At 36.4% G+C, this 12,278-nt stretch overlaps 1 protein-coding gene across 4 annotated transcripts in view; it reads left to right on the top strand.

Annotated features, from left to right (window-relative positions):
* The window catches only part of LOC143239591 (protein lev-9-like), a 46,188-nt gene that overhangs the window by 27,549 nt on the left and 6,361 nt on the right, over window positions 1–12,278 (top strand). For 2 of the 4 annotated variants that reach the window (XM_076480815.1, XM_076480814.1), the window contains one exon: window positions 10,395–10,445. In XM_076480815.1, coding sequence (XP_076336930.1) covers window positions 10,395–10,445 — 51 coding nt within the window. Of the gene's footprint in view, window positions 1–89; window positions 267–10,394; window positions 10,446–12,278 lie in introns of those variants that run through there. The other 2 variants (XM_076480813.1, XM_076480812.1) reach the window with 2 other exon arrangements.

Here is a 12,278-nt window from a genome sequence, read left to right as displayed (position 1 = left end):
GAATATTACCATGTTTCTGTGCTATAGATGTTACAATGACAAAATGTAGATACAGTTTATAAAAGTAATTAGTTGTTTGTTTGTTTCAGAGATACAGTTGATTACTGCCTTTCTCCAATGCTGTAGATATCAGGAGATGAAACATGGTGAACCATTTGTGAAAGGTTATACCTATAAATCTCATAAATACAGCATTACAGATGTCAACCAATGATGAACCCATGAGAAGATACAGACCTGTAAACATTATAAATGTTGGCAGATACCATACTGATCTTTCACTAGTATATCAGCATAGTTATTTTTGAAAAAAATTACTTAATTGCAGAGTAGCACTTCTGTCTTCATAGTGTATCAAGTTTCACCTATTTTTTCTTCCTTCAAGGTGGCTATTAGATGGTTCAATGCTAGTGGAATTGGCATACAAATATCTGAGGAGGGATGGCTTAAGTATAGTAGATACAAAATATAATATCAACAGACTTTTTTTATTATTATTTTATTTATTAGTTTGAAAATAAGTTTCATTTTCCTACATAATTAACCCAATCTTCTGAGTTTTCAAATTTGCTGATTGTGTGTTAACAAAGTCGTTTATTGAGTTGTACTTTGAATTTCTAACTTTTTAAGAATTTTACCTTTTTCATTCTTTAAATAGAAAATTATCAATTAATTATAATTAATTACAAATAAATTATGATATTAATCCTGTTTTTTTGTACTTTATTCCTGTAATGTTTTATATGTCTTGGTTTGGAGGACAAAATGCATTTTGAAGTTTTGAACATGTGTAACTAAAAAGTAAAGTTTATGAGTAGGATCGACAAATTAATACAGAATCATGCAAAAATTATATACCACCACTACTTTTAAATCTTGCAGGAACAGCTGTTCTAAATGATTACCATTTTGTGTAACAACACAATATCATTCTTTTGTGGGCCTTGTTCTGTAGCACTTAGTGTCATGGCTGTTTCAGTTTTTTGTTTTAAGTATATTTCAGATTATTTAGATGTGTGACAAACAACATGTTTGTTGTATTTAATAGTGAAAGAATAAGAGAGATGTAGATCATACCATATCCACCTGGTACAAAAAGCAACATCCACATCCAGTATATAATGTGGTGGTATTTTTCCTTCTAAAACTTCAGACCTTGCAATAGTGCAAGGCTGTTTTCAAATCAGTAGTCCTGTTGGTAAACAGTAAAGCAAAATAATGAATGTATAACTATTTTCTACTCCAGTCATGAATTTCTGTGGGTTTTGGGAACCTGTAGTGAAAATCATATTTCATTTCACCATTTGTGTAAAATATTATATTATCTGTCCAAAGCTTTTCTTGGTAAAGGGCTCATGAAACTCATCCTATACCATTAACCTTTTATAAAATTCCAAACACACACACCTGAATCATATTCTATCAACTTGTGGAATGTTGTTTGTCCATTCACATCCTCTTTCACCATCAACTGTTCATAAAACACCACATGCACATATATAGATCATCTTTTGTTGACTTGTGAAATGTGAAAGTTGTAACAATGGAAAGTGTGTTTCCTTGAGGATGTGGAGCACACTTTACTGGGTTAAGCTTGTTTTCCAGATAACTTGAGAGTTGGTTTTGTATGACTTGCTATAGTAGATGTCCTACCAACATGTCTTTGAAATTTATTTTTGTTGTTGTAAAACCAGTTTCACAGATGATGCCAAGAAGACCACCAACACTGTTAGCTAGAAAAGTTTACCACCTGAGATACTACAACTTGAATGTTATAACAATCTGTTCATTCACTCTAAAAATGTCACACATAAGGTTGATTAGTTCTGCATTCTAGGATCCTTACATAGAATGTAACTTCACCAGCCATTGTAAGGTTTATGACATCCAAAGCAAATTACTTTAACAAAAATAGAAAGAAGAGCAGTAAATGAAATACAAACAGGACTAAGAAACATCACAGCAAGGGGAAACCAAAAATGTCATAATTTTGTGCAGCTTTTGTGTTACCCTGAAAAGATAGTGAGGGACAACACTGAATATTTGTAATTGGAAAGAAGTACTCATAATTTTGTTATTCGGAGATCAAATATCCCAATTCTAATAAATCCCCTCGGTGTGGATTCCTGTACGTGGTGAGGGGACCTTCCAGGGAAGGTTCTGTTCTTTCAGGTTACCTCCTCTGGGATCTAAACATCCACCTACGTGTTTGCATGCATGGCGACCCGTGAAGGGGAGGAGAGGATCCTGGTGGTTGAGGGGTCCACCCCTAACACACCACTTTGGCCTTGAATTCCTGTAGACGGGTGGCCTTTGGGTGCCCCCTTGGGTCAATCGGCTGGTCCACTTAGGCTAGTCAACCAAGTACCAGTGTTGGAAGTTCTCAACAGGTGTTGTGGACATTGTTGCACCCCATCGTAGAGCTCCATGGTGTGTGGGGTTAGTGGGTGCCAAAATTGTCCTTTTTTCCTATGGATCCTCCAACAAAAAATTTAAATAAAATAGTGAAAAAACAGTCAATAGGTAAACGACCACATCTTAAAGACTCTGAGCAGCAATCTTCAACACCTGTACCCCATTTTCTTATATTACATTCTCTTTCAGAAAAACCTTTAGGGCAAATGTTCCCCTTTTTTATTCAGAAGGGACTAGAGGGACTTGCTGGCTCTCCAAAGTCAGTAAAGAAGCTTCGATCTGGAGACATATTGGTTGAAACATCCACATCCAAACACAGTGAACTCTTGAATTCAAAGGCATTTGGGGATGTACCTATTGAGGTTACCCCTCATGCTACTTTGAATTCATCATGAGGAGTTATTGTTGAGAGGGATTTGAAGAACATCCCCGAGTCAGAAATTCTTGCTGGTCTCTCCACTCAAGGAGTGGATGCAGTGAGGTGCATCTCCACTCTCAAAGATGGAGTTACAATGCCGACAAATATCCTCGTTTTGACATTTACATCACCACGTGCACCTGCCACCATGAAGGCAGGTTAATTAATTTGCAGGGTACAGCCGTACATTCCAAACCCTCTCCGATGTTTCCAATGTCAGAGGTTCGGCCACTAAAAGATGTCCTCTCATGGTTTCCTGACATGTGCTCGTTGTGGTGGCAAGGACCATGATTCCTATGAGTGTCACATGGTCCCACATTGTGTCAACTGCAATGGTTTTCACCCTTTTTACTTTCATTCTTGCCCTAAATGTTGGAGGAAGAAGAGGTGCAGCTTTTGAAAACGACTCATAACATTACTTATCCTGAGGCTTGGAAATTGCTGTTCACTACTTCATCTCGGACATATGCTGCTGCACTTCATTCCACAACTACAGTGGGAGTGCAGACAGATCTCTCTGTGCCTCCAAGAGAATCGTTCTTAAAACAAATGAAAAGCCTTTTGACCTCCATGGTTAAAAAAGTTGATGAATCAACTTTTACACCCATCTCTGTTCCTCCAATACATTCCAACAAATCCCAAGATCCACATCCTTTGGTTCCAGGTACAGGCATTTCTTCAGATACATCTTTTTCTCCCACCCCAAGATGCAAAACAATCATTCATTCTCATTCTCAGTCACTGGAATCCCCTTCCAATAACAAAGACCTGCCCAATCAAGCCAGGTCAGGATCCATGAAGGTCAATAGACCTTCCCTTGCTTCACCTACACATCATTAAAAATGGTCACCTTGATACAATGGAACTGTTGAGGTTTACGTTCTAATCTGGATGACATCAAAACACAGATTGCTTCCTACCATCCTGTATGTTTTTCCTTAAAAAAAACATTTCTGAAACCTGCTGATACAGTCACCTTTTGGCAGTTTTTTCTGTATAGAAATGACAGGCTGTGTGATGGATGAGTACATGAAGGGGTGGTACTGTTGGTTGATCAGCATGTGCTCACCCTGTCTTTGTCACTCAACACACCACTTAGAGGCCGTAGCCATCCTTGTTTTCGTGGGTCATACCATCACTGTTTGTTCTCTCTACCTATCACCTGGAGAGACATATGATCAATCAGACCTCGATGCTCTTGTTGAACAATTGCCGTCTCCCTTTCTAATCTTGGGGGACTTTAACGGACATCATCCCCTCTGGGGAAGTGCTGTTATTGATAGGAGGGGTCACTCTGTAGAGTGTATTCTCTCTGATCACAACCTTTCTCTTTTCAATACTGCTTCTTCTACTTATTTCCATGCACCTAGTCAGTCCTTTACTGCTATTGATCTTTTGGTTTGCTCCCCTTCATTATTCTCCCATTTTTCATGGAGGGTTGAAAATAATCCTTGAGGCAGTGATAATTTTCCTGTACTTTTGAGAGAGACTGGCAGTGGTTGATGCCACCCTACCTGCGTGCCCTGATGGAAGCTAGATCAGGCAGAATGGTCCACTTTCACTGCTCTCGCAGAACTTGATCCTGCCATTGACTGTCGCTCATCAATAGATGAGTGTGTGGCAGCAGTAACTGACTGTATTATACAAGCAGCTGCTCAATGTATTCCTAAAACCTCGACACGTTTTCCACTACATCCTCGTCCGTGGTGGAATCCTGCCTGCCCCATGGCACAGAAGGCTCAAAAATGGGCCTGGGATACTTTCCGTAGATATCCCACACTTTCAAACCTCAACGCTTTCCAGAGAACCCGTGCACATTCTAGGTGGGTAGGACGTCAAAGCCAGAAGGAATCTTGGGTTAAGTTCACAACTAGCATATCTTTTACCACCAGTTCCAAGGTCATATGGGACAGGGTTCGAAAGGTCAGTGGGCACTACAATTCTGTCCCCCCCTCGATCTTACTCTCTGATGGCCAAGTGGTAGCTTATGTCTGGAGCATTACCGATACTTTAGGTGAAAGCTTTTGCCGGGTATTTAGCACTTCTGCTTGTTACTCCACCTTCTTGGCCATCAAGACTCGGGTGGAGCATTCACCTCTTTCCTTTCAAACTGACTGTCTTTTAGACTATAATCGTTCCTTTACACTGGTGAAACTGAAAATGACCCATCATCAGTCTGACAGTACATCTGTTGTACCACATAATGTACACTATGACATGTTGTGCCATCTATCTCCTGCTTTTCTTGATATTCTTATTGGTTTTAACTAGATCTGGCAGGAGAATGTTTTTCCTAATGCCTGGCACCAGGCTATTATCTTACCTTTCTCTAAGCCTTGGAAAGATCCCAAGATTCCTTCAAACTACCATCCAATTGCTTTGACAAGCTGTATCTGTAAGACCTTAGAGAGGATGGTTAATGCTCGTTTTGTTTGGTTCCTCGAATCACACAATCTCCTCCCACCTACCCAGTGTGGGTTCCGACGACAGCACTCCACCATTGAGCACCTAATTCAACTTGAAACGTCAATCAGAGAAGCCTTTCTCAAATGACAACATCTTGTATCAATATTCTATGACATTGAGAAAGCTTATGACACAACATGGAGGTATGGCATTTTGTGAGACCTCCATATATATGGGTTACGTGGCCATTTACACATGTTTATATAAATTTTTTTTAATGGACAGGAGATTCCAAGTTCGTGTGGATTCGACACTTTCCCGTTCTTTTGTACAGGAACTTGGGGTCTTTCAGGGCTGTCTTTTGAGTGTCACACTTTTCAGTATAAAGATTAATGCCATCACTGAACAACTCCCTCTCTCTGTTGCAAGCGTGTCAGTCATCGAACATGAGATATATTGAATGGCAACTACAAACTGCCCTCGATTGTGTACTGAAGTGGGCCACGGGGAACAGCTTTAATTTCTCTCTCTCTAAAACCATTTGCATGCACTTTTGCCACCAACAGGATATTCACCCTGATCCTGAACTCCGTATCGATGAAGTTTTGCAGCCTGTGGTTCCTGATACCAAGTTCTTGGGGCTCATCTTTGACCATAAGCTGACCTTTATACCACACTTAAAGCAGCTACGGGTCAAATGCACAAGAGCACTGAACATCCTCCGTGTCCTCTCTACAACCAGTTGGGGAGCGGATTGATGTTCTATGTTTAAAATATATCGTGCTCTTATTTGATTAAGCTCGACTCTATGGCTCTGCCAGACCCTTGGCTTTAAAGATGCTGGACCCCATTCATCATCAAGGACTTCGACTCTGCACTGGGGCTTTCCGCACATCCCCAGTTCAGAGCTTATACGTGGAATCTCACGAACCTTCTTTGCACCTTTGCCGTTTGCAACTGTCTTTACTGTATTTTTTGAAACTTTGTTCCTTACCAAAGCATCCCACCTGGGGATGTGTTTTCTTTCCTCAGTGGGCCTTACTTTTTCAGAACAGATGAACTGCCATTGCTCCTTTTGGCCTTCATGTCTAGGCGCAATTGGATGAATTGGGTCTGTCCTTGGATAACATTGCAGAATCCACTGGTCAGCCCATCCCCCCATGGCTTATTACAGCCCCCAAATGTGACCTTTCTTTAAGTCATCTGAGAAAAGCAGATACTCCCAATTGGAAGTACCATCTTTTATTTACTGAACATCTTTCGAACAATCTTTCAATTATAATTTATATTGATGGTTTCAAATCAGGTGACTGTATTCTCTGCCATTAGTTTATTGTGGTTTGGTGGTTGCGCGCAGAATCCCCTCTACAGCTTCTGTGTTCACTGCTGAACATTACGCCATTTCTCTTGCCCTGGATCATATTGAAGCTAAGCAGTACTCCAACTGCACTATTTATACTGACTCGCTTAGTTCTGTACTGGCCCTGGAATCACTTCACGTTGGTTCACACCTTGTTCTCACTGATATTCAAAACCAACTAGCCCATTTCTAATTAACGTCTACTTCTATCCAGTTTTTCTGGATACCAGGCCCCATTGGTATTCTCGGGAAGGAGCTTGCAGACACAGCAACTAAATCTATCTGCTCTGGCACTATCACCACTGTGCCTATTCCATACATGGACTATGGTCCTGTACTCAAGGCTCAGCTCCGTGCCAGCTGGCAGTCGACTTGGAGTGAGCAACGTGAAAACAAGCTTTTCCAAATAAAACCATATATTGGACTTTGGCCATCTTGCTTCTGTAAGGATTGGAAGGAGGAAGTTGTTCTGAATAGACTACACATTAGTTCTGTCCCAGGGTTTGTTCATAACATTGAACAGTGTTATTGGTGATGATGACACTGTCCACTTTGATAAAGTTTTTAGTTTTTTAATGGCCATTAATCTTTTTAATGTCATTTAAGTGTTTTATATTTCTTCATTTCACCTTTTTTATTGTGGTTCACCTTTAAGAGTCACAATCTCTCTAGTTCGATTTGAAATCAGAAAATGGCTGTAACATTAAATAACTCGACACCAGGACTGGAAAGGCCAACTTCAGGTGACTAACGCTGCTATTTGAACTATCTGTTAATCATCCTGGTGAGTTATTATTACACTTTTGCTGCATGTCTTTTAACACTTTTATTACTTTACTTTTTGATAATGGCTGTAATGACACACAACCCAGAACCAGGACTGAAAAAGCTAACTTCAGGTGACTAACAGTGGTTCTTGTACTTACCTGTTAGTCTTCCTGGCAGGTTATGATAATTACCATTATGCTACAGAAAGTATTTTACAACTTCTTTTACTCTGGTTTCTCTCTTAACATTGTAGACTAGATGTCAACATTGGTTTTATGCTTTTCAATGATGTTTTGCTTTACCTTCATTTCCTTTTATGAATTTTACTACATTTACTTTATTTTTACCTTTTTACCAGACATCTGATGCAGATAGCCTGGCTGCTTTGTGCCAAAAAACATTAAATCAACCAACCAAAATAATAAGTCACATCATAGAAATGTTAGCTACTCAGCAAGGACTTGTTTATATATATAAACTATTATCTAATACATCTTAAGTATGAAAAAAAAAAATGGCCCAAAAAGAATTAAGCATGCAACTTAAAAGAATGAAATCAAAACTGGCAACCAACCTGCTAGTAGTACACTTAGAGCATTTATAATAATTTTACAGTAAATAAACATTTATTAGTAAGCTAGGCTGCATATTTTATTTTCACACTATATCCAAAGTTAATCAAAAAACTGTGGCCTAGTTAACTAACAAATGAACACTTGGTGTAAAAATTCTTATCAATTCTATACATGTTTTATCACCAGTTTTGATTTCATTCCTCTAAATAGCATGCTCAGTCCTTTTTTGGCTTCACTTAAGTGTTTTTGATTAGATATCTTGGCTTTTTGTCAATACACCCCAACAAGCCCACATCAAGAAAGAAAGTTACACTCGATTGTATCCAACATTAGCTATAGAAGCACAACTCTATTATTTGGAACAAACCCATACTTTACTATATTCTTCTATATTTACTTTATCATAGAGGTTTTCCTCTCTAAAACAGTGTAAATTATTCTTTATGATAGCACCATGGAATATAGATTAATAGTTTCTTGTCATTATCTGTATACACTCAGTACTATGGTATGAAGCCTCACTATTTATGCTAATTACTCTTTAATTAAAAGAAGCTAATACAGCTTTTGCTTAAAAGTTGGCAATAAATAATGAATAATAACTATTCACTGTATAATTTTTTGAAAAGTTGCTAACCTTTCACTCTATAGTTTTGCTCCTCCAAATCAGCCATCTTTAATCTGAATGACAAAAAACTAAAATCATTCCACTTTTACCCTTAGATAAAGCCGTAGAAAAACTTTCAGACTGATAATACACACAACATTTTGCATACGTATGCTAAAAATTTGTCAGGTTTGAGCAGTTTTTGTAAAATAAATTTGTAAATAAGATTTATGCATAGACCAAATTTGACACCTAATTATAGGTTGTAAAGATTTCTCTGTGTACCAAATTTGTAAAAAGGATCCTTAAAAGTTAACTTAGTTTTTCTATCAAATGAAGTTTCCATATTTTTGGTCCAAAGAAAAAGGAAAAAAATAATCAAAATTGGAGATTTTATATAGTGTATTTCTTAATAAACTGCCTTGAGATCGGGTGTGTAAAGTAATGGTCGAGTAGATAGTTTAACCATAGTTCAAGCTATAAAAAGTGGAAAATTGCTATACTGTCACTTCTGTAAATGACACACATTGTGTTCTGCAGGTTTTTTGGCTGCACAATACATTACTGGGTTTTGATACAGTTGAGAGAGTAAGAACGTTATTGTCATATAGGTGGGAAGTAAGAGTGATAATGAACCAGTGATTTAAATTGTACTTGTAGTTAGTTGTTGATACTTTTTTAAACTCTGTAATCATATGCACTAGCAGAACTACTTGTTTTAAAAATGTGTGATTCACTTACTGTTTATATTAGCCAAATATTTGTCTCTTGGAGATTGCATGATATGAAATACATTTTCTGTCTGAACAGATTGTGCATTGAAATAATATAAAAGGTGTGTCAGTGAACCTGAGACATCACAACAGTGAGATCCTTTAACTAAAAAAGGCTATTGACTTTCTATTTGTAACTTTAATTTGTTATGTAACTGCCAAATTATTTTGACCCAAACTTTATTTCATGTTGCTCATCACCTAGACAATCTTCTGTACAACACTAAATTGTGATCCGGAGGGAGATCTGAAGAGGAATAAATGTTTTAGTACTAGAACTAAAAGCAGCCCCATCAGAATATCCATTCTAATAGCTTTCTAAATGCAACTTGGTATTTATTCTGGTTTCATTAATCAAAAGAAATATAAAGTTAACATTTTAATCAACACAAAAAAAGTAAGTGGGTCAGTCTCATGAAATAGAAAGCTATCTGGCTTTGTGCAACAACATCAGAAATTATGTAAAATGACATATTATTAGGCTTAGTGGAATTATATAAGAAGTTGCCTAGTTAAATAAAATAAGAAATACATTATTTTAATATTTACGTATTTGATGTGAACAAAGCAGAACAACCTTTTGCTAATGATTAAGGTTAAACATCAGTTGAATTACATGAGTATATACATTTTGTATAAAATTACCACCAGACAAATAAAGGTATAACTTAAGTTGAAATGTATTCACCTTTACCTGCCCTCTAGTGGTTTAACAATAAAGCAGAAAGCTTATTATGCTTAAAAAAACTTGGTTTCAATACTTGTGTTGGATACAACACAGAAAGCCGTGTACTTAACTACCATCTTGCTAATATAGGTTCATTTTGTTTTTTACCAACTGAGAATAACATGATTAATTTTTTATTTTGTGATGTATTATTAGGCTTATTGTAAGTAATAAGGTTAGATCTTTAGAAATAATAGCTGTTCTTTATAACGACTGCTAAAGTAAACTTGTAAGAGTTTCCACAGTTGCCTGCTGTTTCACTTACATATGGCTGTTTCAATATTTTAAGCAAGCTGCCTGTAATAATAATAATACATCAGGTGTTTGTATAATTTTTTCTCTTAGATGTTGATGGATCTGATAAAGGCTCAGCTTACAAGCATGAAAACATTATCTGTGAGTATATAATAGCTCATTTTTCAAACCCGTTAAATCTAGTTTTCAAAGAGTAAACAATAATTTAGAATTTGGATGATATTTTTCAATTGGTTAAAGCTTTGTGCATATATTTCAACATTTATTGTACACAGAAAATAAAAGGAAAAAAGCAAATAAGTGAATACAATATGACATTGTTACATTTTGTTAGAATTTTTTAAAACTATTTATAGTAGCAGGAATAACTGTCCTACAAAAAAGTTTTGAAATCATTTTGATCATGAACTTTTGTGATTTTAAGATGTTCAAAACTAACCATATTGCCTTAAACATCATATTATAAGTAAAGCTACTATGTGACACCCAATCATCTACTCATCTACTTAGTGTATGATAATTGGATTTTATGTGCATGTTTACCAAAAAAATTATATAAAACATGAGGATAAAGTACAGTATGCTACAACTCTGTACAGGAACCACTAAGTTTACTATTTATCAGGTTATCAGTATGTACGATGTCTGCTACATTGCTATCTACATAATCACTAGATTCAGTACATATCAACATATATATAAGATATGCTACAACAGTGTGTGTAAGATATAAGACTGTTTAGTGTAGGTAGTATTAATTCATTTATTTTATTAGTTAATGTATAATGCATGTAACTTATTTTGAATATATTATTTGAAAAAGTGGAGTGCATGTTGTTCATTTTCCATCAAATTTATCATCAAAAGTCACACACACTTACTGTAGAAGAATCCTTAGCTTAACACACGCTGTAGGTGATGGTGACGGTTAACTTGTCTTTTTCATATTTAGGCCTACTTCCAAATAATCATCTACTTTTTGCCAAATTGCACACAAACAGGTTCAACTGCTGTACAACACCCTTTGATGAAACAAATCATTCTTCTAAAATGTCAGAAAAATTTTAATCTCTTTTTAACGTATCAATTATTAGGCTATTCGCATGTTAACTTTGTTTTCTAATCTATCTCTGACTTAAACACTTTTAATTGGATTTACTTGTGACTCTTCCTACTCTGATTTCTCATCTGCTTACTGCTATTTATGTTTATTACTTAGATCTTATACAAATTTATTTCCTCAATGTAAGTGGATTGCATGCAACATTCAATAGCCTCAACAATAATAACTTACAAAACTAAAATTCCAATGATCATCTGCCTTTAACTCTTTTATTATAAAACAAAACAATAATGAAATATTAACTCACAAAAAATGAATTAATTAATACTACCTACACTAAACAGTCTTTTATATCTAACATAAAGCCTACTTCAAGAGAAATATTTAGAATATTAAGTCTTCTGGTATAGTCTTCATTAACATTTACAGTTCCTTTGTTTATCTCTCCAAGCACAGAGTCTCCAATAGGGCTTCACATTGATAGATTCCCTTGGCTTCCTCTTGACTTTGTGTTGCCTGAGGTCTTTTGTGTTCTGTGTGTATACTGGAACAATAGATCTTGCTCTTCCTTACCAGTCAGTTCTTCACTTATGTCAAAGTCACTGTCTTCAGATTTACTTCTGTGACAGCCATACCTGCCATTACCATCTCTACCTCAACAGCTGGATCTGTTAGGATTTCTTTTCCCTCAAAGAATTTCTTCAATAGATTGATATGGTAAACCATGGTTGTTCCATCAACTTTCACTTTATGGTGCATTTTATGTACCATTTCCTGTACTGTGAAAGGTCCTTTTCACTGGCAAGTGAGTTTGTCATTGGCTGTGGGGTAAGAACTATAACCTTCTATTCAATCTTAAAATGTTGACCCTTGGCCTTCTTATTATTAGAAGTGTTTCTTTTCAGCTTTTC

This window comes from Tachypleus tridentatus, chromosome 13, assembly GCF_004210375.1.
Source record: "Tachypleus tridentatus isolate NWPU-2018 chromosome 13, ASM421037v1, whole genome shotgun sequence".
In the NCBI taxonomy this organism is placed as follows: domain Eukaryota; kingdom Metazoa; phylum Arthropoda; class Merostomata; order Xiphosura; family Limulidae; genus Tachypleus; species Tachypleus tridentatus.
The sequence above is the reverse complement of the archived record's forward strand: the minus strand, read 5'-3'. Positions and strand labels throughout refer to the sequence as shown.